Source organism: Talpa occidentalis, unplaced genomic scaffold (assembly GCF_014898055.3).
Source record: "Talpa occidentalis isolate TD23 unplaced genomic scaffold, MPIMG_talOcc4v2.1 talOcc4.7, whole genome shotgun sequence".
NCBI lineage: Eukaryota > Metazoa > Chordata > Mammalia > Eulipotyphla > Talpidae > Talpa > Talpa occidentalis.
In genome coordinates, this window is record NW_023605083.1 from 81,795,320 (window position 1) to 81,822,128 (window position 26,809).

The 26,809-nt window shown below is 35.1% G+C and overlaps 3 protein-coding genes across 3 annotated transcripts in view; 2 read left to right on the forward strand and 1 right to left on the reverse strand.

Annotated features, from left to right (window-relative positions):
• The window catches only part of NF1 (neurofibromin 1), a 253,568-nt gene that overhangs the window by 36,881 nt on the left and 189,878 nt on the right, over positions 1-26,809 (reverse strand). Inside the window, exons 36-38 of the mRNA XM_054689838.1 lie at positions 7,185-7,617; positions 6,276-6,616; positions 3,751-3,953 (exon numbers count right to left, since the gene is read on the reverse strand). Of these exons, the coding sequence (XP_054545813.1) occupies positions 3,751-3,953; positions 6,276-6,616; positions 7,185-7,617 (977 nt within the window). The remainder of the gene's footprint in view (positions 1-3,750; positions 3,954-6,275; positions 6,617-7,184; positions 7,618-26,809) is intronic.
• EVI2A (ecotropic viral integration site 2A) lies at positions 9,927-13,694 on the forward strand. The gene is made up of 2 exons (XM_037494886.1): positions 9,927-10,075; positions 12,382-13,694. Exon 2 carries the CDS (start codon positions 12,402-12,404, stop codon positions 13,089-13,091), a length of 690 nt encoding a protein of 229 aa, XP_037350783.1. The 5' UTR covers positions 9,927-10,075; positions 12,382-12,401; the 3' UTR covers positions 13,092-13,694.
• On the forward strand, positions 16,538-25,651 carry EVI2B (ecotropic viral integration site 2B). Its single transcript, XM_037494885.2, has 2 exons — positions 16,538-16,640; positions 23,734-25,651. The coding sequence occupies exon 2, from the start codon at positions 23,745-23,747 to the stop codon at positions 25,053-25,055; it is 1,311 nt and encodes a 436-aa protein (XP_037350782.1). The 5' UTR covers positions 16,538-16,640; positions 23,734-23,744; the 3' UTR covers positions 25,056-25,651.

Genomic DNA, 26,809 nt, shown 5'->3' on the forward strand with positions numbered 1-26,809 from the left:
AAAAAGTAGAATTATGAGGTCAAACGGTATGAACATTCTTAAGGATCTTGATATCCATGTTCAAACTGCTTTCTAGAAAATATTACTACTGTTTACAATTCCACAGGCCATCAACACTATGTAAAATTTTTTTCATCCAATTTGATAGTTGAATATATTATCTTACTTTAATTTTTATTAGTAAAACATATTCTTTTTTTATCATGACTTACATGCTACTGATCCATTTCTCTCCTTAATCTCTAAGAACTCATTATGGTTAAAGATATTAATCTCATAGTTGCTGCAAACAGTTCCTAGTTTTAACTTTTACTCGTATTTTTTGAAGTAGAGATGTTTTGAAGTTTTACTTGGTCAAAAGTGTATTTCCTTTGTTTTCATCTATCACTTTTTTGCTTCATAAGTCTTCTGAATAAGAAAGCATCTAAGTATTTTTCCTCTTCTTTTAATGTTTCCAGTTTTTTCATGCTCTTAAATACAGCAGAACTTATTTTGGTATCTTGAGGACTGGAATGAAGACCCAATTTAATTCATTCCCCAATCTTATTTCTGAAATGATATAATCTCTCTCCCATCACTTTGGGGGTGCTTCTTTACCAATCTGTATCCTTTAAAGTCATCTGACTGCTGATTCTTGAATACTCTGTTTTAATTATTGTAATGCTATACTTTGTTCAGATACCTGTAATGCCGAATTTCTGTTTTTCTTTTCAACATTGTCATAGCTGTTTCCGCACTTTCAAGTAAAATTTGCAATCATTTTAGGTTCTTCCTCATTTTTCTAGTTTTATTGAGTTATAATTGAAAAATAAAATTGTAATATTTTTAAAGCATGCAATGTGACGATTTGATATAAGTATGCACTGTGAAAGGGTTGCCACAATCTATCACCACATATTTTTACTTTTTTTGTGTTTGTAAACACTTAAGTTCTACTCTTAGTAACGTTCAATGATACAATACAGTATCACCAACTTATCACCATATTATACATGAGAGCCTCAGATCATATTCATCTTACAACTTCAAGTATGTACCCTTTTACCAACCTCTCTCCATTTGTCCCAACCCTCCCATCCCTGGCAGCCATTTTATTCTTTACAAGTTTCTACTTTCTGTGAGTTTTTTTCTATGCATTTTAGGTATCACATTTAAGTGATCTCATGTAATAACTGTCTTTGGTTTTCAGATCTTTATTTACTTATTCCTTTTTACTGAGGTAACACTGATTTATGACAATGCATAAGTTTCAGCTTTATATCAACACCTATATATACCTCATTATGAAAGCCACCAAAAACCTAGTTTCTACCCACCACTATAGAACAGACCCATTCTTTTAACACTCCCACCCACCTGTCCCTCTGGTAACCACCATTTGGGTGTGAGAATCTAAGAGCTTATTACGTTTGTTCATTTGCTTTATCTTCCATATATGAAAGAAAGTATATGGTGTTTGTCTTTCTCAATCTGATTTATTTCACTTATAACCCTGTCAAGGCCCACCCATATTGGGGAAATGGCAGGACTTCATTTTTTTTTTTTTTAATAGTATTTCATTATGTATAGCCATTCATCTATGGTAAGTACTTAAGTTGTCATCACATCTTGGTTATTATAAATAACCACTTTTCTAATGAGATTTCATTTGTATTTTTCTTTGTTGCTAGAGCCACATTTTCCCCCAGTTTAGAGAAGACCCTTTAACATTTCTTGCATTGCAATTTAGTAATGATGAACTTCTTTTGTTTTTGCTTGTATGAGAAACTCTAATGTTTCTTTCAACTAGAAAGAAACAACCCTTGGCAGGATTATCATTCTTGGTTAGAAGTTTTTTCCTTTTAGCACTTTGAGTACCTCAGCCACTCTCTTCTGGTGTGCAAAGTTTCTGTTGAAAAATCTGATGATATCCTCATGGAGTTCTTGTATGCAGCAAGCTGATTTTCTCTTACTGCTTTTACAATCCTCTTTAACAGTCACCGTCTTAATTATAAGATATCTTGGTGTGGATCTCTTTGGGATCCTCTTATTTGGAACTCTCTGGAGTCCTACATATGTTACCTTCTCCAAATTAGGTAAGTTTTTGGCCATCATTTCCTCAAATAATTGTTGTACCCCTTTCTCTTCTCCATCTGGGAGAATGCAAATGTAATCCCTCTTGATACTTTCTCAGGGATCTCTTAAGGTATCTTCACTTTTTAAAATTCTTTTTCATTTTGTTGTCTGTCTGGGTAAGTTCTACTTCTTTGTTTTATTGCTCACTTATCTGCTCTTCTGCTCCTCTGCATTTTTTCAATTCTAGCATTGTATTCCTCAGTTTCATGCCTCATATTGGGGTCTTTCTTAAGCTTTCCTGTTCATTCATTCTTCTCCCAAGTTCAGGAAGCATATTTACTTTGAACTTCGTCAGGAAGTTTATCTCTATTTTTCCTCTGGATCTGTCTTGCTCTCTCATTTAATATATGTTCTTCTCTGTCTCCCCATTTTGTCTGATTCTGTTTGTTTCCATGTATTAGGCAACACTCTACCTCCTCTCCTAGTCTCAAAGATTTAACTTGTGCATTTGATGTGTTCTGGAGTTCAGGACTCACTATTCTCTGGTCACTTGAATGAAGGATTCAAGGTGCATACCTACCTCGCTATGTTGGGGTGGCACAGTGGGTGGGGATATTAATACAACCTGACTGCTTTCAGTAGGTGAGCATCGTTGTGACTGCATAGAACTGACTGGGTGGTGCTGTGGGAGTGCCACATTTGCTGCTGTTTGGGGTACATGAGCTTGAGGCCATCAGTCTGGCTTGCTAGTATCATGCATCTGCTGTGTCCTATGCCTCATTCTTTATCCTCAAATCCCTTAGTTATTTTGATGGGATTGCTTTGGATCTGTAGTAATCTGGGAAGAATTGTTCATTAATAAAATATGTCTGTTCATTCAATTTTTCGTGATTCTCAATAAAGCTTTACACTTTCCTTGTTTTGTCAGCCCTACAAATTTTCTTTTAAAGGTTACATTCTTACATCTCTTCTTATAAAATCTACATATAGTGATCTGGTTTCAATGAATTATGAAGGTTTTCAACTACCTAATACTAAAAAAAATTAAGAAATGTGCTTAAATGCAGAAAAATAAAGTTTTATGTATTATGGAAAAAGGGAAGGGAAAAAATGTCAGGAAGTAAAGCTGGGAAAAGAGCAACATTTATACAACTACAGGGTAGGAAGATACAGAGATGTAATGAGTGTGTGCTAGATTTATGAGACTTATTCAAGACAGATTGTCTCTGGACCCTGTATTATATGCCACTGCATTCTGCATGTGCAATATGTCCATAAATGATAAAATCATAGTTCAAAGTCAACCTAAGTAAAGAGAAAATGACTTGTTTCCTAAAATCAAGGGGACAACATAAATACTTATTTGGAATAATCGAAGAGGAGAATTGCTGAAGCTAATTAAACTGAAACACAGTGCAAAAAATACTCTGTAAACAGTCCAGAGAAAGGCAAAATATTAAAATCTTGCCACCTTGCTTTTATTGCCAGAATTTTGGTGGATTTCTTAATGTAGTGTTAACAGTAAGTTCCTTTAGAATTCCTTCAGTCATAGAATACCACTGGTGAAAATTCAGAAGAGTAAAGAAGTGAAAATGTAATTAATTAAAGATTTCACTGGCAAATTCTGAAATGAAAGGGTTGTCTTTGAATCCTGTTAGAATCATTATTATATTAAAGAAAATTATCATTACTTACTAGATTTGCTAAATCCAGAAATACACTCTTCCAAAAATTCTAAGGTGAGGTGTGGCTCATTGGCTGCCAGTGTCTTACTAATAGAGACAATAAAAAGAGTGTTGTTGGCAGGGATACATAGACCTGATGTCTCTAGTAACTGGCCCTCGATTTTTAAATTAAAGGTACAAGTTAAGGCACACAGAAGATTATAGGCAGCTGACCTAGGAGAAAGCACAAATGAAGTTGTTTTAGAACTTGTTTTTTCTTACAATTCCAAATTTTTTAAATAACATACAACTTATTCTATTACAAAGCAAAACCAACTATTACTAAATTTTATGATTAGAGATGTTATGACTTTATGGTTTAAACCAAAAATACCTCTTGATCAGTTGGTGATCTTTTTAAGGGAGATTTCTGACATAGCCAGAAGACGACTGTGAGTCTCTTAAGATACTTGAGTATAAGGTCTCCCTTAAAAGCCATTTCACTGGACATAAAATGAGAGGTTTATGGACCTAAGGTGGATCAATACAAAGTCAGAATAAGGCATAATATGTTTTCAGCGAGTTCCAAACTTGAATTGTGATTTCCTCTCCCACTAGAACCAGTTATAATGGGAATCATAAGAATAAAACTGAATGTTTTCATCAAATAGAATGCTAAAATTTTAAATCAGCATCCACTGAACTTCTTTCTGGGTTTTATATTATTTTATACTATAAACTGAAGGTCAAAAAAAATTAACATAGTTCGGTTGCTCCCATTTGTCCTTCCATAAACTCTTTCCGTTATATATAATAATGAAAAAGAAAAAAACATAATTTATATTCAGGTTCCATTAGAATCAAAAGTCCCTTATAAATGTCTGAAAATACATTTAAATAATTTTGGAAATAGCTCAAAAAAAATCACTCAATTTTAAAATAATTTTCCTCTCCTATCCAGCAAAGATTGTTTCACTTCTTAGTGATTTCACTTTTTCCTTTTCTCCAAACTTTCATTGTGCTAATATATTTATGCAGCAACCACAGAGGAAGAAAAAGCCACTGAAATTTAAGTCTTCTAACATCCTTTTCTCTGAGATGACATGCTTCAGCAAAGAGCAGTAGCTATCAGCTTGCTTTATTTCACAAGGGAACAATACAGATTCATTCAAGCTAGTAATTGCTAGAAGACTGTTGGCATTCTTCTGCGAAGAACTTTGAATTAAAAATTAAAGGCAGGCTAGTAGCTCCATTTTGCTAAACTGAGAATATTAATATAATTGTTTCTAAGTTTATGTATGCTTACTAATTCCTATGAACTTTGAGTTATACTATTTTGACACTGACTCTGTATCTTCTAATAGCTACAGGAATGGGAGTTCCTCAAATTGGCTATTCTTCTCCGGGGTAAAAGAAAGATAAGCATGCACAAAATTTTGTGTATAATTTTTGAGTGTTCACAGATCCCGTGAGGCCCAATTCAAGTACAGAATCTCGTTGATTTTTCCCCCTTTTAAGTAAGGGAGACACTAGAATACTAAACGATCCTCTAATAAAACCTGGGCTGTATTATACACTAGGAAAGATTTTCCAAAGCTAAAAATTTCTCTCTCTCGAACTCTTAACAATCTCAAGGTACTTATGACAAAGAATTATCCTCACATGAAAAGGAGGGGAGGAGGGAGGAGGGGTACAAAGAGAAAGTGAAGCACGGTTGGGAGAAAATGTTTACTAAGCACAGACTATTTGTTAGGTGCTATATAATAAACTGCCGCACATACTATTAAACCTTTGTAGGTATATAAGGACACTATCTTACCTTTATTTAAAGAACAAGGAAGCAAGAACTCAGAATCTTGGCACCTTGCTCATAGTTATACATAGTAGTAAATTTAGATTTTTAACCAAATCTAATGATTCCAAAGGCTCTCTATTTTTCTTGTTCATGTTCAGCTTATTATACCTAAACAAAACCAACTATACTCAGATGACATGTGTGTATTTGTCTCAAGATTTCTTTCAAGAATTTTGTTATAGTCGTATTTACATCTTTTGGAAAATATGAAACGTGTTTTTTTTTTTTTTTTTTTTTTTGGAGTAACTGAACATCAGACCTGCTTTGTCAAACAATGATAATCTCATTTGATTTCAAGAAAAAACTAATAACGACATACGTTTAAACATGGAGAAATTTAAGAGAACTCAGAGGTGGAAAACGTAGATTAGATGTAAACTTAAAATAACAAAAAAACTTTTTTGTGGGGGAAACCCCAAACAAACAGATGTGCCATGTTTTCTGTTTCAGATCACTATCCTGGAGAAAGAACAAACACTGGTTTAGTGTGAATCACCCTATTCAGAATTCCACAATTCATGTGGATACTCCACAACCTGATGAGGTCATGCTGGTTAACCAACATAGCATACCTTCAAATTTTCAAACAAAGATGTAAAATAATGGTCCAGCATTAATTTTTTTTAAAGCATATTAAGTGGTCCCATTTTAAAAGCAACAAACTCTGAACAAAACTGAAGTAAATTTTTTTTTTAACCTACCGTAAACTAGGATCTGAGCTGCCTAAATTAAGTAATGCGATATTGAGCAGTGTCCCAGGGACATCTTTTGGCCGAATTTTGGTGTGCTGGGGGATGGAGTCAGGCTGAGACAGCTCCCAGCGTGTCCGGATGTGAATGATAGACTGGACAATGGCTTCGCACTCCTGGTGCATGAAGGTGAGTGGTGTGCCCTGGTTTGCAATAGTTAAGGTGAACTGGTTCTCATCCACTAGGCAGATCTCCTCAATTTCAGAAGCATAGTAGATATCATTTAGAAAGACTGATTGTCCCAGGACTTTTGTTCGCTCTGCTGAGGTTACTTGAACAGCAGTAGAACCAACCTGGAAAGTGGTGGTGAAGGGGCAGAGTAGAGAGGAATTAGATTCTATTTTGCAGAAGTCTAAGAGGCTCCAAAAAATCAAACCCATTAACAAATTACCATATTTGCCATTTTAAGAAGTTACCACCATTGTATATTCAAGTAGATTCAATAATCACTGTGATAAATGTTATCAAGAGACTGAACACATCAGAAAAAAATTGAGGGTCAAGAATCCTACTGACAAATACTAATTCTATACTGAAGATTCATGTTCTTACTCTGTAAGAAACATGTAATAATTGGAATGCTCAACAGGTAATTACCCTTCTCCAAACATTCCTACCTATTGACTGGTATAGACCAAATTGTTCTTTCTATAACACTCTTCTGCCTCCAATTCAACACAGATTATAATCAAGTACACGTCTTTAATATCTCTGCAGGGCCCCTTTGAGGATAGAAAGCTTGGTTGCCCTTCATTTGGAATTTACATTTGATGTATACTACAGAGACACTTAGACATGCCAGCATATTGTCTGATTAGTAAAGAAAGTCAATGAATCATGTACCAGACAGATGAAACTTACTTTAATAGAAACCTTGGTGTCCTTGTGAGCTAACTTGAGAGCATTGTGGAATACCTTCAGATCCTCTTCTAAAGCCAAGGTGGCAGCTGGTAATTTCTGTTGCTCATGCTCTATGTGCTCAGCCAGTTTCCCAGGAGAGTCTATGAAAACGAGTCTTTTGCTGCCTTTGAGGCCAGTGAGCAGCCGCTCGTGATACTTGGTATACTCCCTGACCCAGGAGTTACAGTTATAGATATAGACTGCAGAGACATTGTCATAAGCAAAGCCAGGAAAAACAACAAACCACTTGGAAAGAAAGTCCGTTTTAAAGCGATTGCTAGGCCCAGTATGGGTAAGGTCTACTACAATTTCATATGGCTTTGCATAATATGGCTTTAAAGTCAGCAAGACGTGGTATATCAGCAAATCACCATTGATCTGACCAGTTTTGAACCTAAGGAAGATGACAAAAAAAAGACAGTTCTTTAACAGAGTCCTGAATAAATATATAGATACTATTAATCTAATTTATTACCTTATTTTATGATTAGTTTTCTAGAGAAAACTTCAATAATATAATTACATGAAGTCTGGATCAGTTTTTTAATCCAGTTGTTTGTTAGAAATTAAAGAATTGAGACTAAAGTAAAATGTAAGTAAAATACCTCCAATTCAAAAACTGTGAGCAATAGTAACAACAAACTTGCCCACCACAGTTGGTTAGTTGCTTCCAGACCCACCAAACTTCCCAGATCAACAGTGTGGGTGGGAATGGTCTACTTAGAGCCAATTTATTTATCCTACCTTGACCTGAAAGAATTGTTTATCGTTGATTACATGGCTAAAATCAGGGTAACCAGGACTAAAGAGGCCCAATTCAGAGATTTTAGCTTAGACTGCAGGAATTTAATACTTTTTCTTTTCTAACACTTATAAACAAGGGAACACATGGTTGTTGCTTGTATCTTGGAGCATGATAAAGGAGAAGCCTGCCTAACAACTAAGGAAATGGAGCTGATTAATGAAGATGGAAACTGGGGTCCTGGCATTTGAATCCTAGATAAAGTCTCTCCTGAGATGAAATTTATCCCTGGACTACTGAGTTGTGTGAACCAATAAACTCCATTTTTTTATTAAACCATTTTAGGTCATATGTTGCTTACAATGAAAACAACTCTAATCAATGTATATAGCCAAGATAAAGACCATCAGAAAGCCCTGAAGAAGACAGTACTAGAATTTTAACTCAAAACAATCCATATTAACTTTCGCCCAGTGGTCTATACCAGATAACTCTGGTAGTAGTACACAAAAAAAGCTAAAAAAAATATCCTCACCTCAGAGCTTGTAATCTTTTGGGGATGACATAAGATAAAAAACAAATAGTTCAAACCAGTATGTAATCACTTATCAAGGGAATTGCAGAGAAAAACACTGCTACAAAGTTCAGAAGAGTGTGAGATCAGCACAAACCGCGTTATTAGTGAAAACTACATAGAAAGCACAGTAAGGAATTTTGAACTCAACAAGAGAGGGGATTGGCAGGCCCCGCCTTGTGGAGAGAGGAAAAGAAAAAGGTAACTAGATATGTTCAAGCAACAGTCAACTAATTTAGCGAGAATGGAGGGTTCATGTAGAGAAGTCTTAATAGACGAGCTGGAAAAATACCTAATAGCCAAATCGTAAAGGGATCAAAACTGTTCTGCTGAGGTCTCAAGTTTTCTCCTACGAGCTGGGTTTTTTTCAGGGTGTGAGGCACCAGAATCAATTTCAACTGTGGGCCTTGACAAAAATGCAGTTTCCTGATCCCAGCCCATATTTGCTACCTATGAATTTATGCAGTGGGACCTGACAATTTTCAATGTTTTAAAGTAACTTTCTCATTTGATATTTATGTACATAAACTTTTCAGAATCTCTGCTGTAGGATTTAAGGAGGTTTTTTTTTTTTTTTAGAAAGAGGTAATATGATCAAAGGAAGTGATATATACAATGTATATGAGAGAGGACTAGCGAAAAGAATCCTGTAGTAGTCTGGGTATGGCCTAATAAGAATCTAAAATAGAACAGTGAGAGTAAAAACTGGAAAGAAATGAATCCAGGAATATGAAAGGACAAACGTGATATAAGTTCTAATATTGGCTGAAAGAAAGGACTTGAATTAAAATAACTTGCTACATATTAGACATCTGAGATTACAAAGAATGTTGTTATCACAGACAAAGAAATAGGGGCAGCCACTTCTTGGGGAAAATGAAGTCCATTTCAGAATAATGTGAGGTGATGACAGGGCGTTTGGGAAAGAGGAGAGTTAGAGAGCCCAAAAAATCACTGTTGCAGCTTCACAATTTGAAGTACTGGTGATGTATATCACTGTTTCTTTGATCTGACCAATAACCAGATATTCAACTCACTTACCAAGTCAGCCTGGGGTATACAAATAAAATTTTTAGAGAAGATTTTAATGTGCAGGTAAAATGCTATTTCATCTTCTTTTGAATGATTCTGACAAGCATATATTAGCAGGCATAGATAATGAGCGTGTGTGTCAGACAAATATAATGAGCATAAGGTCAAAAGGCACTAAGTGGAAAACCCTCCCTGCCCTGGAGGCGGGGACTTGTTCTACAAAGCCTCCTGTCATGCCAGCGGGCAACTAGACACATTGGAGTTTTTTTCCCCCCTGTGACATGTGCTTCAGTTGCAGTGGAAAGGAAATGTGTCATCTGTGGTTTGGTTTTAAAAGTGGAAAGCTAGCTGTACATATCCTTTTTTACTGCAGATTTACTTGAAGGCTCATATTCTTCAATTCTATTCTGCTTTAAATTACCTGGAATCTGTGTTTCAAGACAAGACAAGAAGTGGCTTATTAGAATCAGTTTATAATCAAATTTTGACCAAGCACTTTTTAAGGTAGGTGACCTATGCGGCTTTTCTTACCCCTTTTCACTTATAACTTTGTACTAATTATTATTTGAGGAAGTTCTTTCAGCTAGAACTGAAACTCTCACTAACAAAGTAGAATTGTAAGAATTGAAAATGTTATTTTCTGTCCTAGTAAGTAAAATTTCAGTTAGAAGTAGATTTACTACCAACATAGAATTTTAAATGAGGATTTGGAAGGATCTGAATTTAGATTCCACAATTGAATTGGAAAGTTCTGTTATGAAAAAAGCCAAAAAAATAAATTTCTCATTACTAATGCTTAGGCATTATAAATTTGATTGGAAATGACCAGAGATAAAACTTTTGATAACATAACCTGGAGTCCAAGGCCTAAGTTAGGGATATATAGACAGACCTCAATTCAGGCATTTGTAAGGGTAGGAGAAAGTCTCACTTTGACAATGGTTTGTTTATTTGGGGATGGCACTACATCTGGCTGAAGACAATCAACAGCAGGCCTATTATTTATTATCCATCCTGTGGTAAGCACTGTTAAAGTGTGTAAGAATACCATGATGCATACTACATTGTTAATGAACTCATATGACAAGAATAACCCAATTTAATTGTTTTAGCATCTAATACAGAAATTCAGGCTAGTATGAACAGGATAGAAATTACTTCGTAACCCAAGTATTTGTTTTTGTGAAATAATTGTAGAATAGCCAAAGATTTATGTCATTCAACTTAACAATTGAAGCTCAACACTATTACACAAAAGTCAAGGCACAATATCTTTAGCAGTCTATTTAAGGTCACAACCTAGAAAGCAATCATAATTCTGGAATATTTAACACAGCTTTTTTTCCTCGCTATATGTATAGGAAATGTTATCTGAGAGGTTAGTTTCCAGTTAGCATTGTTTATTATATACTACTTTTACTTATGTAACTCAACATGGCCCCTTTTTTATTCTCACTTTTTATATATCAACAGCATATAAATATTAGCTGATGACTTATAACAACTTCTTATTAGCCCTTGATATTCAAAAGCATGGCTAGCAGTGGTTATCTGTTCTGCTTAGGCTAGCAATACAGAATCTCAGGCTCCTCCAACACTTACTACATTAGAATTTGCATTTAAAAAAAAAAACACCTATGCACATTCAAATTTGAGAGAAATGGCTATAAAATACACAAGGCTTATAAAGAGGAAATTTAATTTAGAAAACTTCAAGGGAATAATCTAGATATTGCTTCAAGCTCCCTCAACAATAAAATAATCCTAGAAAAGTAATTGAGACCAACTGAGTATTAGAAAAGAGATAGCTAAATAGTGGTAAAAATTTTCCCTACTGGGCAGCCAGTACCTAGAACAGATACGCCAGTTGTAGTTCTTCAATAATATAGTGTACAATAAGAATTAAAAACAAAACTGTCCCATTTTTGTACTGGCTTCCAGTGAGCTAGTGCCCAAATTGAAATTCAACTTTGCTGAGTATGATGTTAAAATGAAGATGAAAAAGTCAGTAACTTTTGCAGATTTCTTCTAAATCTGCTTCTTTTTCTTTGTAATGCCATATTTTTAGGTTGAGACAAAAATTGGCATGTCTATGTTTTTGGAAAGTCACAGTAAGTTAAGGGACACAGAAACGAAAAGCACTACAAAATTGCTTTCATGAATACTGTGAATATAGTTCTAAGCACAAGCTTTATTCTAGACTTCAAGATAAATACCCAAGAAGAAAACTGAACACACTGAATTCCTATTTGAAATTCCTATTTTCCTTTAGTTGCTACCATACTTCGCCTCACAAACCCCACCCCCAACCACACCCCAAGGCATTTTTACTTTTTATACTTGAAGCAAAATGCTCAAAATCACATCTCTCCTTTACTATAAAGATCGCTAACATTTGTTAGAGGGTTAAGAGTTTCTGCAAGAAAGATCCTGAAATGGTGGTAGGGGGAGGGAAGGAGGAATCAAAAAAGCAAAAGGAGAAGTACCTGACTCAAAGCTGAAGTCTAGTATATTTAAGAAGAAATAGTATAAAACCCCAGCATCCAGTTTACAATGATTAACAAATTTTGTTAGATTTTCAATGTTAACTTTGAGCACTGAAAAGTACAGATATTAAATTGCTTCTTTTTACACAGCCTTACAGAAAAAAATTCAGTTGGGGGAAGGGAGGAATTCAAACAGGATAGGAATTGTTAGGCATGAGCTTATAGCTTAGCTGTAATATATCAGCTGTCTATCTTTTAACTGCAATTACCAAAAACAGGAACCATCATTTCAGGAATTAACAGTCTATACTGCTATCTCCACAGATACCAGCACATTCACGGACATGGAACACAGAGAACATTATCTGCATCTTGCCCTTCTGATGGTGACAGTATTGTCTTGTGGAACAACAGCAAACTATACCCATTTGAGGGCTAACGATACCACTGTTGGGGATCCAGATAGTCAAAATAAGATGGGCAGAAACCAAAATGAAAACACTACAAACCCTACAACTACTAAAGTAGATAAGAAAGGTAATTTTACCAACATGCCCGAAAGAGGAACATCATTTCACACTGTATCATTAACTCCTAAATCTGACCTGAAGCCCTATACACCCTCTGTTGTCAGGAATAGTTCGCCAACCGTGCAGAGCATCAGAAACACAAGCAAAAATCACAGTGAAATTTTTAAAAAAGATGTTTGTGAGGAAAATAACAACAAAACAGCTATGCTAGTTTGCTTAATTATAATTGCAGTGCTTTTTCTTATCTGTACCCTTCTATTTTTATCAACTGTGGTTCTGGCGAACAAAGTCTCATCTCTCAGACGTTCAAAACAAGTAGGCAAGCGTCAGCCTAGAAGCAACGGCGATTTTCTGGCAAGCAGTGGTCTATGGCCTGCTGAATCAGACACTTGGAAAAGAGCAAAACAGTTCACAGGGCCCAACCTAATGATGCAATCTACCGGAGTACTCACAGCAACAAGCGAAAGAAAAGATGATGAGAGAACTGAAAAATGCACTATCTAACAGATGTTTTAGTGAAGAGAAATGCAAAATAGCCATGAGAAAGTATTTGGAGTAAAAATGAAGTCAGTTTGATATTTAATGCCAACGTGTTGGTCTGGTGATCTAAAATTTGATATGGCAGGCCTTACAATTTAGATTTAAGCAGGTGAGAAGTATGCCTGCTTACTTAATTACTCAAACTGTGCACTTTTGTTTTGACATAATATTCTGGAAAGTGAAAAATAGATAATAAACAAAACCACCAAGCATTTGGGGAGGGTTTCATGGATGAGTTGAAAAACTGACAAAGGTAGAAAAGGACAATTAAATATTTGCTGTTCAGCAATGTAGTTAGATGAACTTGGAAGAGTCTTAGTGGAGCCTAAGAGACTTCCAGCATCTAACATAACTTGAATTACGATGCATAGAGTTGAACTTTAAAGTTTAAGCAGTACTATTTCTGCTGAATATAACAGAATCCATACCGGCTAATTTATCACCACAGCTAATTTTATGTTAGATATCTTCATCTTTATATATGGCGCACGCAAGAAAGTGTTTTTCTACCATAAATATTTAACTAAAACTTAATTTTGTATAATAAATTGACTCAAAATAAACTATGTGTATTTGTATTAACTCTATTATCAGAAAGAATACATTGTAAAGATCAGTAAGAAACAGAGCACAGCTAACATAGATAATACTTATAGCTACACCAGAAGGCTGAACTAAGTCCATGTCTCAATGTTTAAGTGTCAGATCCCTTTTTTTAAATAAAATTGCCTGCCAGTTTACTTATAGCAAATATCCACAGACTGATTAATCTTTGAATTTTAAGGATACCAATTAGCCTAACAAATAACTATGTGCTTTTACTACCCAATATGACATGAGCAAAGAAAAGATAATGTGTTTTCAAGTAAAATAATGACTTACATTCAAGTCAAAACTTCATTTTTCATTTAACTATATTACAAAAGTTGGTTTGAGAGACTTTCCAACTATCTACTGAAATTGACACAAGACAATCTAATAAGAGACTAGGCCATGTTAAAAACACCACCACCAAAACTCTCCCTTATGGAGCATTTACTTTGGGCAATATGCTAGCCAGCTAAGAAAAGCACATATTTTTTCTAAGAAGTACCATAATACTCTCCTTATCCTGGCTACATATCAGAATCACCTGAAGAGTCTTTAAAAATTACCAATGCCTAATTCTAACTGTTGCCTTCTGTTGCAATTGGAATGTGCTGAATCCCAGGCATTGGTAATTTTTGCATAATTATTGCATATTGCAATAATTCCAATATTGCCTTGGTCATAAGCAAAAACTGTAAGCATTTCTTACACCTTTCATGTTTCCAAATATCTAGGTCACGTCTTCAAATGAGAAGAAAACAACAGAGCATCAATTTTATTATCGCTTCATTACCAAACCGTAAAAAAAAAAAAAATCCACTCCCTAAACAGTAAGTCATAACCATATTTATTATTCCAGATAAAGTAAAATGTCAACAAAGTATAATGGAAAGCAAGAGAATATTCATGCCAATCATGGTGACATCAGGTTATCTTTTGAAGGGTAAAATGGGCCCGACTGGAAATGAAAATGGGCAGAGTTCCCATTTTATACAAATTAAAATTTTGAGATCATGTACGAGAACAAATAACATTAAGACAAAGCACTTCCTGAATCAATACAGAAATACTTGTCAGAGGAAATTAGAACAAATTAGTGTCTTTTAAAATATGTTGACTATGCTACCACTTTCATACAGTTTAAATATTTTTTCACAAACCAGAAAGCTTCTGCTACAAGAATATTTAAAATGTATCACTTATTATTATTCAATATACAGCCTCAGAAAGATATCAATCAATGACAGGTCATAAGCAGAATGTTTAAAGATACTTGTTTTCTATACTTGTATCATAGTTCACACACTTAATTCTGGTAAAAAAAACAGTGACTCAAAACTTTATAACTTTTTTTTTAAAGATTTATTTATTTTATACAAGAACCAGGGTACAGGCCAGATGCGCGGGAGGGTGAGAGGATTCACGAGAGACAGAGCGGGGAACAGAACAGGCAGACTGATGAAATACACTGCTGAGGGGAGCAGTGGGTGCGACAGGAGAGGTCTGTTGCGCCACGTGGGACCCTCACAGGCCAGCCAGGATTGAACTGGCACTGCAGAGGCTGTGGACAGCTTCACAGCGCGGTGCTCAACTGCCTGTGCCACCAGGGGAGGCCGAACAACTTTTTAACTTTTATATTCTGCTTTACAACAGGATCCCTTAACAAAACACTGTTTTGTTTTTTTTTTTAAGATTTATTTTTTATTTATGTAATATCTGGGGTACAAGCCAGAGGTGTGGGAGTGTGAGAGGATTCACCAGACACAGAGTGGGGAGCACAACAGGCAGACAGACCAAATGTGGGAATCTCCCTGGCCGGCTGGGGATTGAACCCGGGCTGCAGAGGCTGTGGACAGCTTAACAGCGCTGTGCTCAACCTGCTGCGCCACCAGGGAGGCCCAACACTGTTCTTTTTGTACCAAGTTATGAGTACCTTTAAGGTAAGAACTAGGTGTTAATGACCTGTGTTTTTCTGTAGTAATCAGGGGAAAGCAGGGCATGGTTTAATACTTTATTGACTACAATACATGTTATAATAGACACTTTAGATTTATTTACTTCCATAATAAACTTAGAAATTAGGGATTATGATCTTCATTTTTCAATTAAGGAAGGAGGCTGGAAGGTGGCCTCCCCAAAGAAATTTTTATTCAGAGTAATGCATATATGCTTTTCAATATACTTTGCTTAGTGAACTTATTTGAAAAATGATTGTTTTACTTTCAACTGAGTAGCAGGCATTTTGTGGGTAATCAAAGGGTTGTGAATTTGAACTAAAAACTCATTTAGTAAAGTATTTGGGTAAAAAATTTTTAGCAATATTTTAACCTGGGTTTTACCTAACTTATGTTTGAGAAAATAACATACTACCTACTGTGTGAGAGGCATTTATATGTGTTATCTTATTTAATTCTCACAACAGCCCAGTAAGGGAAACAGTCCTCCAAAGGAGGAAATGGTGACTCAGAAGTGCAACAACTTGCCTAACATCATACAAATAAACAGAACACATAATTCAGTTTTTACAAGAAATCCCACTATGGGTAATAACCCAACCTGCAGTTTTTCCTTAGATCATACAATTTCCTCTCCAAGGTTATATACTAACTATTTAAATTTTATAATCACATTACTAAAGGGTGTTAACTTATAAACATTAATTAAAAGCACTCAAATTATATAGCTTCAAATTATATTTCGAAATAAAGTATCTTAAAGTAATACATTTCTTAGTCTTTTTGTGGCTTATTGCACTTCCGGAACCAACTATTGATAAACTTCCTCTTTTTCTACGGAAACATTTCAGTTTGCTAGAGGACCATTTTTGATCCGAACTGAACCACCCTTTTTGCTTTCTTAGTCAAATCACCAAAATGTCCAGTTAGAACAAGAATTTAGCATCCTGCAAAAGAAGTAACAGCTGAGGTAAGAAAATTTTCACAAGGCAATCTAGTTTGATCTTTGCTTTATATAAAATTTATTTTAAAAACTAAAATGTTATTAGTGTTTAAACTTAAATTCTGACAGGTTAAAGATGCCTATGATAGGTTTTGTGGTTTTGTTGCGTGGAATTTAAAAATATTTAGTGTTGAATTTGCCTTGGAGAAAATTTTTCACCTAGGTTTGTAAGGCATAAGCCTTTTTAAGTTTATTTGATAAAAATGTTTATTAACCTTAGTTCTGTAATCAAAAGAAATAAACTATAGCCAGGTCAGAAAAAGCTAAGGGTTAGATGTAAAACCAGAATCCCAGGGGTAGGACTGAATTTATAATCTCCAAGATATCAACTGTTAAATACTCTATTTGCTTTCTGCAAAATTTCACTGTATATAATCCATACATTTTATTTTATAATCGTAAACCTTTAGCTTTCATACTAAGAATGGTTTCCTTCACTTAATTTAAAAAGAAATCAACAGACAGTAGATGAAGTACTCATTATTATGTACGCTTTACTTCTTATACAAACAACATTTTAATAATAATGACATGGAAATATGACTCATTTTTAAAGCTCATCTACATTTTACGCCACTTGTAATAACTTGTATCTGAGCCTTAGTAAACACTGTAAAATATAGGAAAAAATACCCAAAGAACAAATAATAGAAAATTGCTAATATGCAAAAGGTGCTTATGCTTGTAAACTGGATGATTACAAAGCAAATACCCTCCAAAATAAAAACTGCCAAGAGTTTACATAAACCTTTAATATTATGGGATAATAAATTTATAGTGGGTTAAAACTGAGCTCAACATTTCATAGATGTCCATGACTTTCTTTTTTTGAAGACCACTTCTTCTAAGTAACTATAGATTTTTACCTCTAATTTTAGACAACAGTTATCTATACATTTTTAAAGGGTCGGGTCCCAAATTTACACTTAGTACTGTGCTTTTCAACTAATTCCTATATAATCCTACTTAGAAGGAAATTAAGAATTCTAAGTTTGGAATTTGTTAAATAGAATTCTGATGCCCTTCAATGTACAATCTTTAAAAATCACTTCAAATAAGATAGCTTATATACTCAACTAAAACTGTTTTCATAGGTAAGTCACAGAACTAAACAGGTTTTCTGGTAGTTCTTTTCCTATTTTTTACACAAGACTCCCAAAGTTCACATCTCCTTCTTTCATAAAGTATTTCTATTTAATAATTTTGCTATAAAAGGTAGTAAAACATATATAATGACATATGTAATAGAAGAAAAGGGCTCTTGTACAAGATTGATATGGTTTCTGTATTAGCACCACTACTTGTTGCTGAAACACTGGCAAGTTAACCAACTTCTCTTTGTCTCAGTTACTTTATCTGCAAGGTGAAGATGCCAACACCTTGCACTGGCAAGTTAACCAACTTTTCTTGGTCTCAGTTACTTTACCAGCAAGGTGAAGATCCCAACACCTTGCTCATTAAAATAGGATAGTGGCTAGCATTTACTCAGTAAATGATAGCTATAATTGATAAACAATGATTATCAAATATTTCCTGTTAAGAATTTAAAGTTAATTTCCCCTTCCGTTCTTCAAGATACAGAATTGCTGTTTTCTTCCTTTTATGGTTGCATACTTCACTACTTATAGATACACTCCTATGAGATTTTAATCTATTGTATCTGCACTGTAACTTTTATTTTATCAAATAAACTGAAACTCATATTATTTTTGATACCGCTACCTACATTTCCCTTTTCATATGAGATACACTATCCAAACCTTCATTTCCTTTAAAGGATGTGACATTTATTTAGCCAACTCAACAGTACATTCCAAATAACTCTTAATATACTTATGCATTGTATTTATGAAAACATGCCTAATACATGGAAACACTTCATTGTAACTGACTCTAAAATGCTTAAACAGTTTACATTTTCTTCTTCTAATAAATTATTAAATTATTTAATATTTAATAAAAAATATTCAATATTCAAAGAAAGCAAAGGACCAAAATTGAAGAGTTAAGCTTCTAAGTGTCAACCTAAAACGAGTAAAATAGAGCCAGACAAAAGTAGAGAAATTTGGGATTTGCCCAAGCAACAGACTAATTTCCAGAAAAATGCAATATGGAATGTGTAGAGATTTTTGACAGTAACTAGCAGGAATGTTCTTGGGAAAGGGAGATAGACAATGAATTGAAAGGTACTTAAAATTAAAGCAGGACAGAGTGCCTGACATGAAAGATGAGTTTGAGAAGACAGATCATTCAAGACCTCCATCTTGGCAAGATCTGCTCCTTTGCTGATTCCCTGAACCCACAAAAACAAGCCAGTGATAAAGTAGTATTTTGTGGCCGCTTCTTTCATCTACTTCAATCTTTCCCCCCAACTACCTGGTAATTACATAACTACCACTTTCTATTCAGCTTTTTCTTAACTTTTCTTCCTTTCAATACTTGATTTCTAGTCAACTGACTTTAGCCTTTTCCTGCTATAGTAGCCTTTTGCGCTTACTATAACTTTGGCTTTATTTTTCTTGTGTTACTTTATATATTTCTACTTTCCCTCTCTGTAGAAACAATGCTGGTACTTTAGATACATACCATTTATCTATTTTTAAAATGCCTTTGTTAAATAACTTTCTGCATTGGTGAAAATATGGGCTTCGCTGTCTCTGAGATTAAAAAAATAGTATCTTCACTATTATACCTTACTTATTCTTCTTTTCAATCTTGCTGTTTCTTTTCTGGGAAGTTGCCACAGTAGAATTCTAGCACAGATTCTGTTATTCTAATTAGCAGATTCTAGGAGGGTAGACAGTTAACTGAGGAGTGGGAGAAGTGGTAGAATAAGTGAAAAATGGAATTTGGCTTTAATATTGCTGTAACCCTTAAATAACAAGTTAAACATCTTCAACAATGAGGATCCTATGACCTTCCTATCAATAAACAAAAGGCTATGAAACTATCAAAACTAATCTTACAAATTACATTGGGTTTATAATTATGCCATGGTAGGGCTTGTTCTTTTCCTAATGCCTTTTTCAGCTAACTGAAAAAAGGAACCATATGGGTGGTTTTGTTTTTAATATTTTTTTTTTCATTTAAGCAAAGTCACAAAAGAGGAAACATTTTTGGCTGAAGACAATTCATGGCCTATATTTTCTGTTGCTTAAATAGCACTTAAAAAAAAACTAAAGTGAACTCTGAGGAATAACATTTTTTAATGAATTTTTTTTAAGAGCATCTCTAAGAAGGTAGGAATTGCATGGATAATGACTACTTAGAGAGGATTCAAATCTTCAAAAATTTCAAATTTTTTCCCTAGTAAATCTTATGCAAAATGGATAAAAAGAAGAATTTAATAATGTAGATTTCACCTTCTCTGTTTACATTCTGGCAGCAGTATTAATAAAAAGTGAAATGGAATTGAAGGAAACCAAGAAACCCAATACAGGATCATTGCTTACTGACCTCCTAATACACATGGCACTCTGTTGCAGAAATCAAAGTATAAAACATGAGGCAATTTAGGGTAGTAGAAAGAATAGTTTTGGAATCAGATGGTTCTGCATATAAATTCCCAGTGTGTCACTACATAGTGACATAGAACTGAGCAAATTACTTTTAGCTCATTTGAGTTTGTCTCTTTATCTGTAAATCAAAGATTCCTCCATTTTCTTCATAGAGTCATTTAGAAGTTAAGTGAAATAAGCACCTAAACACCTGGACTATTACAGCACATACTATATAGTATAAGCACATAGCATATTCTAAGTAAGTATTTTTCTTTCTTCATTTCTTTCTACCTCCTTCCACATTCTTTACAATCTTGTTTGAGGGGTTGAGGATATTAAAAAGTGCAAAGTAATAAAAAATAAACACAATTATTTCAGAAAACAGAAGTGTATGAGGTACACACATGAAGAATTGTCCAAGGAGAATTACCCAAAAAGACAGTAAGAACTAGACAGCTTGAGTTAACGCCTGATCTCTTTGGGCTGTGGTAACAGAGAATTAGATTTAAGAAGGAGCATTTATTTACTTTTTTGAGAGCATAATCTACTTATTCACTTATCCTCTCTTTTATATAACTGAAGTGTGCAACTGATATTGTAAGAAGGGGAATTTAAGCTGAGGTCTAAAGGTAAGGACAGGTTCAGATTGGCAGTCAAAATATAGGCAAAAGTCAGAAAAGGCTGGGATTGGGAAAAAATACATTAACATATTTCAGTCATGAAGTGTAAGTCTGTACTGGTAACTCAAACCAGAAGGAAGAAAACTCAGTTTGGAATTATTATCTTAATAGCAATGGGGAGTTACCTCATCATGCATGCTTTTTAAAAAGATTAATTCATCAGCAATGTTCAGAAGAATTTAAAGGAGAAATATTTTTAAATTTAGGCTTGAAGTATTAGGAGGGAAGAAGAGAAAAAGAAGGGGGAGAGAAAAAGAGATTGCACAGGGGGAAAAAAAAATCATATCTTTTCTTCTACTAAAATATGGTAATTTATCACTCTGTACCAAATGGTTGAGGAGTAGCAATGAAAAGTATTCAAATATGCTGAAAAGTCTGTTTATTTGCAAAACTTGAGAGAACTCAAGTTCTTTTATTATACCTTGCATAGAACATCGACTTTCTCTCAGATTGGCCTATGAATCATAAAAAAACTGATATCTAATCATATGCACCAGGATTTAACACCCGGAGGTTTTCCTTTTCCATATGTTAAGAAATAGCTAAATAATAACCACTGTGTTTAATATAATTTGCAAAAATTACACTTCCAGCTGAAAATTGTTCTGGTATAATTTTCACTTTAGAATTAAGGCAAGTGAGACCAGGAGAGATTAAATAACTAGTTCTCATGATTACTTAGGTAGTTAAGTCACAGAAGAACTGGAAGTTAATTGACTCCAAGTTTTATCATCTATGACATCCTAAAAAAAAAAGTCATACCCACCAAACTTATACATGTGCCTTCTTCATGCCCATAAATCGTTTCTCTGCATGGAACAATGTCTTTTCTTTCTTTTTTTTTTTTTAAGGTTTTATTTATCTATGCATACAAGGCCAGAGGTGTGTGTGTGGGGGGGGGGGGGGGTGTGAGAGGATTCACCAGAGAAAGAGTAGGGAACAGAACAGGCAGATTGACAGAAGTATACTGCTGAGGGGAGCAAGGAGCGAGTCAGGAGAGGTGTGCTGCGCCATGTGGGTTGCTCCCTGGCCGGCCGGGGGATCGAAATTGTGCTGCAGTGGCTGCGGACCACTTCATAGGTTATGTCATAACACCTTGCGCCACCAGGGAGGCCCCAATATTTTATTTTCTTAATTAATTCTCACAAACCTTTCAAGATTCAGTTTGACTTCTCAGAGAAACCTTCCCTGCAGCCTCCCCAGGCTATGTTTGTTCTTGTGTGCATCTCCTGTGAACCTTTGTGAAAAAATTTATCAAATTATATTATTTGTTTGTTTCTATCACTAGAATCTCCTCATCCTAAGACAGGGTCTGACACAAATGTGTTCATCAATAAATGAATGAAAGCAGCAATAGGGCCATTTGACCAACTAGATAGGACTGACTCAACCAGGTTCAAAGACCACTTTAGGATTTTTGAGCCTAGATCTCTGAGCTGAATAGAGTCCTTTAAAAAAAAAAAAAAAAAAAAGAGAGATGCTAACTTTAAAAACAGTTTTAGAGGGCCTCCCTGGTGGAACAAGGGTTAAGTCTCAGCACTATGAAGCTATGCAACCACTGCAGCACGAGTTCTATCCCTGGCCAGGGAGCTAACCCACATGGCACAGCAGACATCTCCTGTCCCGTCTGCTGCTCCCTTCAGCAGTTATTTCAGTAGAACTGCCTGTTCTGCTTCCCACTCTGTCTCTGGTGAATCCTCTTACCTCCCCATATCTCTGGCCTAGCTCTTGTATGCATAAATAAATAAATCTTAAAAAAAAAATAAAGACACTGTGAGATACTGAGGATGCTACAAAGATTACTAATACAACAGACCATTAACAAAAATTGAGAACAGGGTCAATTTTGAGATAAAAATGAGTTACTCTAAATACGTTGAATTTGCTGACCATATATATATATATGAAAATGTCCATATATATATGAAAATGTTCATCAAGAGGGCCTCTCTGGTGGCGCAAGGGGTTAAGACGCAACCTATGAAGCTATCCGCAGCCACTGCAGCACGAGTTTGATCCCCAGCCAGGGAGCTACTCACATGGCGCAGCAGACCTCTCCTGACTTGCACACTGCTCCCCTCAGCAGTGTATGTCAGTCAATCTGCCTGTTCTGTTCCCTGCTCTGTCTCTGATGAATCCTTTCACCCCCCACAACTCTGGCCTGTACCCCAGTTCTTGTATGAATAAATAAATCTTTAAAAAAAAAAGAAGTCATACAAATGAAACTAGAATTAAGGAGATTTGGACTGATTATACAGATCTGAGAATTATGACATAAAAGTAAGAGCTGAAATCTTATAGATTCGGGATCAAAGAAAAGAGGATATAGATACAGCACTGAATATCAAGTATCTCTATTTAGGAAGCAAGAGAAAATGAGATTAACATGAAAGGAAGACCATTAATAAAGAGCCACTCAAATAGTAGTGAGCCTATAATGTCAAATGTAGTCAAGCGGGGGAGGGAGAGAAGAAAGGAAAGACTGTTGAATTAGATACTAATAGTTCCTGGTGTCCTTCAAGGAAGCAAAATCAACTTGTTTCTAATAGTAAAGGGAATAGGGAAGAGAGGACAGGCAAGCAGCATACAACCTCTCTGTTTGAGAAGTATGACCATGATCTGAAAGACTGTGATGTTAATGAAGCTAGAGGCTCAAGAGGGTCAACTACAGGTCTTAGGGAGGAATTAAGAGTGCATCATTGCCTATGAAGGCCAGATGTTATATGAGTTAATGTATATTCAAGAGCTGTTTACACTAGCCTATAGTGTATCAAGTTCAAATTAGAAATGAACACTTATTGAGTACCTATTTATGTTTTATGCAAGAAACCAAATGATACCTAATTGTCTTTCTTTTTTTATAAACCCACGGGTAAAAAGGAAATTCTGAAATGGATCCCAAATATTTCATCCTAATTTTGTTTTGTGGACACCTGAATGATACAGTTTTCTCAGAAACAGAGGCCAGTACCACAAAGACACAGCCACCGTCTACTTTAATGAAATCACTGGTGCCTGATATCTCACCAAATTCTCAAAACTCAAATGAGAATTCCCTGGATCCACCAACACAATCCAACAATGTTTCTTCTGGACAACCAATATCACCTACCAAAGTCACTGCTGGACAAACATTGGCCTATAATATCACAAGACAACCAATAACAACTGCCAATACTTCTTCCCAACGAACAGTGCTACCTGCTTTTACCTCTAACAGAAAACTACCACCATCTGGGCATACTTCCACCAGACAACTACCCCAGTCTGTCTATTCTTCCCCTCAACCACAATCATTATCTGTTCACACCTCTTCTAGAAAACCAATACCACCAACTCTTTATAGTCCATCTACACAAGCAACACCAACTATTAAAATTTCATCTAGGCATACACCAGGATTCATTCTAGAAACTACAAGCAAAAAAAATGCACCTAGAACCAATGCTAATTCGACAGCTGCTGTGTTAATTGGTGTAATTCTGACTTCTATGTTAATAGCCATACTCATGATTGTACTATGGAAATATTTTAAAAAACCAGTTTCGAATGATCAAAATTGGGCAGGAAGGTCTCCATTTGCTGATGGTGAAACCCCTGATTTATATTTAGATAATATTAGAGAAAAAGAAGTATCCACAAAACGTACATCCGTTATTTCACTTAATGCCTGGAAACCAAGCAAAAGCACAATTTTAGCCGATGACTTAGAAATTAAGTTGTTTGAGTCAAGCGAAAACACTGAAGATTCTAACATCCCCAACGCAGAAAAATTAAAAGTTCAAATAAATGGTACATCTGAGGATAGTGCTGATAGATTGACAATCGGCACTGCCATTTCTTCATCAGATGATGCAGATCTGCCTGCACCACCTCCTCCCCTTCTGGATTTGGAAGGACAGGACAGCAACCAATTAGACAAACCCACAATGACAACTACAGCTCCTCTTCCAAATGATTCCACCAACCTTCCACCACCTCTGGATTGTCTCACTGAAGTCTGTGAAGATCATACTTCTGAGTATGAACAGTCACTTCCACCTCCCCCTGACTCACTTAACTTACTTCTGCCACCAACAGATTTTATGAAAAACCAGGAAGATTCCAATAATGAGACTCAGTGTCAGGAGTTCGCAATTGTCCTTGACTTGGATCAAGATCTCAATGAATCTCTGCCACTTCCACCTGAAGAACTGTTGTAAATATACAACTTGCTTTTTAGCTGACTCCATCTTTCTTTCTTCATGTGATAAAATATGTTAAATAGCAATTGATGGCTAATTTTGATTATTATTCAGGAATTACCTGTAATCTGCTTAATCTCCATGTATACCAGTGGAACTTATTTTTTGAGAAAATATGTAACAGTGATCTATTTACTGGCTATAGTATCTAATGTTAATGTATTGTACATTTTACATATGTGGCAAGTATGTATGAAATTAACCTAACCAATTTTTGAAACAAGCAATCCTGTGTACTTAATATCACCAAATAGCTACCTTAAATAAATTTAAATTTTACTTTTCTATTTCAGGGAGAGATGAGAAATTAAATGCATATTCCAAGTTTTAAACAGAACTTCAAGTTTCAAATCAGTATCTCAAGAATTAAATAAATATTCCAAATTTGGGGATGAAGATTAAAATGAATGTTTGAGAATACAGAAATTTCTTTTTTGTTCTTTGAAAATGGCAAAAAATTATGAAAACATCAAATTGGAGGACTGAGTTGGGAACATTTACTCTGAGTTAAAAAAAAAAAAGCAAAAAACTAACATGAGTATGCATCATAAAATGTAAACATTTTCCTCTCTTATGGGAGGGCAGAAATTTTAAAATTAGACTCTTTAGAAAGTTTTTTTTTTTTTAATATGCCTTAAGCAGACACACAAAATGAAAAATTATGAAGGAAAAAAGACAATTTCATTTCAAATTTGGATTTTTTTTTTTTTTCAGGAAAAACAGACTACATGTAAATACAGATGGTTCTCGACTTTCACTAAACTCATATTTTATGATGACTTGTTCATTTAAACTCTTAAACCACCTTCCTTATGCAAAATTTCATCTTTTATCCATTACCTGACAAGTGATAAATCTGAGTTATCAAAGTAGGAATGGCCTCAACCTTCGTCAAAATCAAGGAGGAAAATGTCAATCAGCCTACCCTTGTGAAGATGTCAGTCTTGCCCTACAAGCACCACTGCCCTATTATAACCACGTGTTCTTTCCCCTTACCACCCTAGCCCCTGGGGGAAACAGTTGTCTAGAATGAGATGCGGTGGCCTACTGGTAACTTACTCTTGAAGAATCTCTCATACTCCTGGGATTTTCAGAACGAAATATATAGTATTTATTTGTAGCACTGGTGTTCAAAAGCTAAAAAAGTTCCACCTTTACAAAAAACTAGCAAGTTTTTTGGACACTGAAATTTTATGTGTGTTTTTCTTTGTCTTTTAAGCTATCTCTTTTATGGATTATTAAAACTTTTTACCTGAAAAAAACACTGCCTTGGGTTGCTTATATTTTTCTGAAAAGGCATGATGCTGTCATATCAGATCTCTTCTATCTTCTACATGAGAAAGCTTCATGTGATTTTTCAAACATAGCATTTCCAAGGTTAATTTACCTAGCAACAGTCATAATTTCTTATTATTCTTATTTTTTTGCATTTTAAATATCCTAGTTAGGGGAAACAAGGTATGTTTTGTATTTGGTCAGGACTTTGATGGAAGTTGAATTATATAGCCTTGGGGGGCCTCCCTGGTGGCACAGGGGTTAAAATCTCATGCCACTGCAGCATGAGTTTGATCCCCGGCCTGGGAGCTAACGCACAAGACACAGCAATCTCTCCTGTCTCACCCGCTGCTCCCCTCAGCAGTGTATTTCCCCACATTGCCTCTGGTGAATCTTCTCACTCCCCCTTCCCCATCTCCCTACCCTGCAGCTGCCCT

Bases quoted from the DNA above. Each gene is read 5' to 3' on its own strand.
- EVI2A (XM_037494886.1), top strand. From the start codon at position 12,402: ATGGAACACAGAGAACATTATCTGCATCTTGCCCTTCTGATGGTGACA.
- EVI2B (XM_037494885.2), top strand. From the start codon at position 23,745: ATGGATCCCAAATATTTCATCCTAATTTTGTTTTGTGGACACCTGAAT.